General features: G+C 40.1%; 1 protein-coding gene across 1 annotated transcript in view; it reads left to right on the top strand.

Moving 5' to 3' along the window:
- Vsig4 (V-set and immunoglobulin domain containing 4) overlaps window positions 1-2037 on the top strand; it is a 26657-nt gene extending 24620 nt beyond the window's left edge. The window contains 4 exon segments of the mRNA XM_057760673.1: window positions 1455-1476; window positions 1795-1912; window positions 1914-1946; window positions 1948-2037. Coding sequence (XP_057616656.1) covers window positions 1455-1476; window positions 1795-1912; window positions 1914-1946; window positions 1948-2037 — 263 coding nt within the window.
- Window positions 2038-5578: the final 3541 nt, after the last annotated feature.

Raw genomic sequence — 5578 nt, 5'->3', positions numbered from 1 at the left:
CTGCCTTGGATCACTTTAATTAAATAGAACGCAGTCTTGTCTATCTCTTTCCCCAGGGTCTCAAGTATAACCTATGGTGTTGGCCAGTTACCATGACTGCGATCCATCAGGATGATCTAGGGAATGGAAATTCCTCAAATAGCCACAAATACCAGCTCTATTTGAAGGAAACCATTCACCATAGTCTTCTAAAGGCTAAGACAGTAACTGCATATTATTTGCCTCTTAAAATATCCCCAAATATTTCATTGTCCCTAGTAGCTCAAGGGAACAAGAAGTCAGGTTAAGTCATCTTTTTAAGACCCTCTATGATGTGGGTCTAGCTCTGTTTTCTTCCCATCCACTAGTCACTTTTACTTGTTCTCATTTCCAACCCCTGAATTTAGACAAGCAACTAAAGTTTACATAACATGTCTTTGTGCTTTATTTTTTTTAACCTTCTTAGTTTGCCTTTCCAGAATTCCCACTTCCTGTTTCTCTTTAAGAGAGACAGCATCAGAGCAGGAATTCAATTTAGTCTGTAGTTACTAAGCATAGGTTGTACTCTAGATACTAAGCAAGTTAAGACAGAAAAAGAAAACAACCTTGGAAATAAAGAAGTTCCCTGTCCAGTGGGGGAGATAAAACTTTGAAAAGTGGGTCTCTACAAAACAGAACTCCCATAGTTTCCATTGTTACCATTCTTGTAATTTAGTACATGAATTTCCAGTTGCTACTCTGAAAGATCATAAGCACCTAGAGGGAAGAGGGCTGTATCAAGAAATATCCATCTTTGTGCCAGGCTAGTCCTCTAGTTTAGAGGACAGTTCTCCACAACACTAGGGGCAATGACTATCTAGTTGAAGTCCTTTTAGTTTTAAGATTTTAAGTAATAATATTTTATTAATTCAATGAAACACCAACTTTTCCATGTATGTTATAAATCATATACACACATATATGTACACACATACATATACATATATGTATACATATTCATAAACATATGTGGTAAAAGAGGTTATGTAACAACCGAGCCCTTTCTTGAGTAATAGGTCAGTGTCAGTGCACTTGAAAATGATTCCTGACATGGAACTAAATTCAGTGCATTTTCCTGAGTTGTAGCTGAGCAATCAAGTTTCCCACTGAATTTTCTGTGAATCTTTGATGAGAATCTTGGGTGAAGAACAGGTCTGGTGTGTTTTCCCTTTACCCACACCAAACAATATCTTCAGCTTAATGGTCTGAGTCAGAAATGGCAAAGGGGATGGAGAACAAGGATATGTGCCATCCTCTTCTCTGATAAATATGTGTCCTTGTATTTTAACTCATGATATCCCTCAATATTACAAAGCTGGTACCCTGGATTCTCTTCTGCTTCCTTCCCCCATTTTTGGACTAGTACTGGGGTTTCATACTTAGCTCCTATATACTCTCCATATAAATTTCTAACCTGATTCTTCCTTGTTTTCTAGAGTATGTCTATGAACTAAACAGGTAAGATACACATTTTTCTAACATATTAACCCTTCAATGCCCTAAATTCTGTTGGTCATTGGCAGAAAACCTGGAGACTAGCCCAAGCAGAGTCCTTCAGGGTCAGAAAACATTTTACCCTCTCAGATGAATGTTCTCATGTTGTATTCTGGATCAATGAATGCACAAGATGATTTAGGTATACCAGCTTTCTGTCCCCACAGTCCCTGCCTAACAGGGTCCTGGGAGTCAGTGAATAAGAACTTAGGAGCTAGGATGCTAGAAGGTAGGATCTAAGCCCAAGATCTTTCTCATGAGTAATTGGCTCTTGGTCCACAGGGTGTGTGCCAAGGAGACCAGAAACTCTGGAGAAACCACAGAGGTGACTACCTTCACAAATGGGTACTTCAGTGATGAACCAGAGTCCCATGCTCTGATCAATGACTATTCTGATGAGTCCTTGCCTGGGCCAGGAGTACTAGATAACCACCCAGATCAACGATGACTATTCATTCCTGCCTGCTTCACACAGTTCAGCAAAACTACGAAGTTGTTGCTACCGAAGACAATAGCATCTGCTAAAATGTCCCACTAAGTCAAGGTCTACTGACACGATTGCCTATGATTATTTAGCTCTTTAAGATTTCTTGCTTGCTTCCTTTCTTCCTAAACAACCTAAAGTATCAACTCTGCCATTGGTGGGGTCACTGGGAAATCCTGGTTTGGCTAAGAATTTACCATGTGCCCCTCAAGAAAGCTAGCTTCTGAGTTTGGCCCTGGACCCTTCTATGTTCCTGCACGGGGCCTCCACACCTCCTCTGAAAACACCAGAGAATTTCCCATAGCACTAAATGTTCTTTTTCATGCCTCAAAGCATCACCAGAAAATCAGGTGAGGCTCAGTCCTACAAACTCGGGCAATCATCTGTGTTAATTAATTAATATCGCCAAATCAAAGGCCAAGGTACACATCTGTTCCTACACTGCAAACCTAATGCTCTTGTGTTCTGTTCTTCTGGTGGTAATAAATGTTTAATCATGACAGCAACTTCAGTTGTGTTTGTCTTAAGACACAGTAGGACCTACCTAAAATGAGACTAAATAAGATGGTAAGCCCCCCTAGACCCTTTTCTTCTCTGTGTCTGTGTGTGTTTTACAAGAAAGTGTGTGTGTGTGTGTGTGTGTGTGTGTGTGTTACAAGAAATTTAACCAGGGTTAACTAAGTACTCTACTACTAAGCTATATTCTTGTATTTGTTTAACATTTTATTTTTATGAGATCTCATAAACTTGCCCAGGCTTGCCTTTATTTCACTCTAGGCTTTGAACTTGCCAGCAGCCTTAGACTTCCAAGTAGTTGGGAATGTAGTTCTGTAATGCTAGGTTAAACTATACTATAGATTTTTGTTGCCGTCAGTTTGTTTTTTGGCTAAACTTAGTCTTTCACTTTCCAACTTACGCCATTCCCCTTCTCACACCGTGGATAGTCCTATCTAAAACAAACCAATCTCTTCTAAACAGTATTCTACAGAATAGCCATTCCCTCACTCCATCTTCTTTTTAGTTCTACTTAGGGACTCTTCTCAGGGCAACAGGAAGTGTGGCAATAAGCCCTACTTCTTTCTCAAAGGACAATGAACATAGATATGAAGTAGTTTCCTTGTCTAAAACGTGTGTGTAGTATCACTAAAATCTTTGGGTTAGTTGCAATATTTATCGGTTATTTTCTTTAACTCCTGAACTCTTCTTGCAATGTGGAGAGGGTTAAGCGTAACAGATTCTTTTTTAAGGAAAGGAAAGGGAAAGGAGGATAAAGAAGGGAATGGGGAGGCAAGGGAGAGGGAAGGGGAAGTGAAGGAGTAAAGGGAAGGAAGAGGGAAGGGAAGGGAAGAAAAGGAAGAAAAGGGAGGGGAGGGGACAAGAGGGAAGAGAAGAGGGGGAGAGCTATATATTTATGTACCATTGAATAAAATTCCCTTGTCTAGAAATTGATTGGGGTCAGGTTTGTACTGCTTCCTTTTCCCCGTGTATTTCATATCAAATCAACTTCTTTACCATTCATGAGAGTTACTATGTTGCCTATAATTTCAACAAGAGCTGCTCCCACTTTGAGCTGATTACAAAAGTCAAAACAGTACACAAAAATGAGCAAGTAAGAGGCCTCCACATTTTACCCCCACTGATACTGCCAAATCCGTGATCAAAACCTCAGCATTTTCTTCCTTGCTGAATGCTAGCTACACATAACTGGTGAGAAGGACCACTTCTTCTTCTCCATTTTACTTACAAGCCTCCACAGCAGCGGTCCCACTCAGCAGAAACCTCAGCTTCCTTCACAAAACAGCTCTTAGCCCAGCCCCCCTCAAGCTCCTTTTAAAAACACTCATTTATCTTATTCTGCTAAAAAGAAAAAAAAATAATCCCTGGACTCGAGGAGAGAATTATTATTGAAATTTCTCTAGTAAAATTAGTCACAAATGCAGGAAACCCCCGACGCAGGAACCATCAGGGATGTCTCTTGGTCTTTCATTTGAAAAAAGCTTAAGGATTACTGATCTGAGCATTTACATATCACAAAATGGAAAACGAAGCTCAGAGAAAAATGATGACTTGTCAAAAGTAACAGACATCAAGACAATGGCTAAACAAAGACTGAAAGTGAGACCCGTGAATTTTAGCAGTGTGCGTGCATTGCTGCAGACATCTTCTAGAGAGGGTCTTTGTCCCTAAACTAAGGTGTTTTCCCAGACAGGATAAGCCAGTAAGTCCTTCCTATAGAGAGTGACTCTTCTAAGCAAAAAATGGGGTGAAAAGATAGATCATGTCATTTAGGTAGCTGGCTGATGCGTGGGAAGTTAGAGTGAAATTAGGTATCTCCAGAACAGAGGGAAAGTATGGAATTTCTCTAGAGAAACTTCCCAAAATATATATCATGAAATGTTAGACTCTGGAGGTAGATATTGGAAATGCCTTTCTATAGTTCTGTATTAAAGTTCATTCAGTGCAGAATGTTAAAGGCTCAGAAAATTCTGTTTAAAAGCTCCACATAAACAAACAATTCCAAAATTCACTTGCCCTCTGAGTCTACTTTTTTTTATTACCGTCCTTCTCCAGTCCTAAATCTTATTTCTCAGGAAATAAATCCCTTTGGTTCCTATTTGTGTACACGATAGCATTGGAATACACACAGTTTGATTTTTTTTTCACAAAACCCTGCATGATATTTCACCAAAGGCAATGGACTAGTAGAACATCAATTAATTGGTAAATATTTATTAAACAAATTAAAATGCTGGAAATAGTAGGGAATGCAGCAATCAAGTAACTATAATATGCTCTAGACTCTTACAATGTAACGGGGAATTCAAGAATATACCCTGGAAAAATTCACTGACAATTTAGGGGGTTGTAGTGTGTGGCAGGAAATATAAGAGCACATACCTGGATCTACTCAAGGAGTAAAGAAAAAGTGTAGGTCGATGTGACGAACTGCCCAGAGTGTTTGGAGTTTGGTGGGGTCTGAATGTACATGGAAGAATTGGGTGTGCGAAGAGAAACAGAAAGAGTACTTTGAGAAGGGACAAAAGAAAACAGAAAAAGAGAAAATGCAAGCAAGGTCAACATGTGCTCCAGGGACAAGAAAGTGGATTGCTATGTCCTACTTTCTTCTTGATGTCAAGATGCTTGTAGAAAAACTCTGGTGCTCTGGCTGCAGGAAGAGGAATGTGAAAGAAGACATTAATAATAAATCAAATTGCACATCCTTCTTGGTATCCCTTAATATATTTTAATCTCATTGGGCACTCCAGGGCAGTCTCACAAGGTGTGTAGATAGATCCCAGATGTGTAGGCCCCAGAGCTGCACCTTCCTTACTCTGACGTCTCCTGATGAAATGTTATAGTTCTCTCAGAGCCACAGAGTACCTTGAGAAAGGTTGATGGTTCATAAACATTTGTGCATAGGCAGCAGGCTATTTGTTCTGTCCTGGGCCTGGAGATGCTAGGCAGGAGCCACACTTGGGGTATTTGACAAACTGACACTCTACCACACAGAGTGTCCAACTCAGCTTGTCAAATACACGGAGCGTGACACTGCAGAAGGCCAGGTCAGGAGCATCCACTGGG

Source organism: Chionomys nivalis, chromosome X, assembly GCF_950005125.1.
Source record: "Chionomys nivalis chromosome X, mChiNiv1.1, whole genome shotgun sequence".
Lineage (NCBI taxonomy): Eukaryota > Metazoa > Chordata > Mammalia > Rodentia > Cricetidae > Chionomys > Chionomys nivalis.
This window is presented reverse-complemented; position numbering and strand designations above follow the sequence as displayed.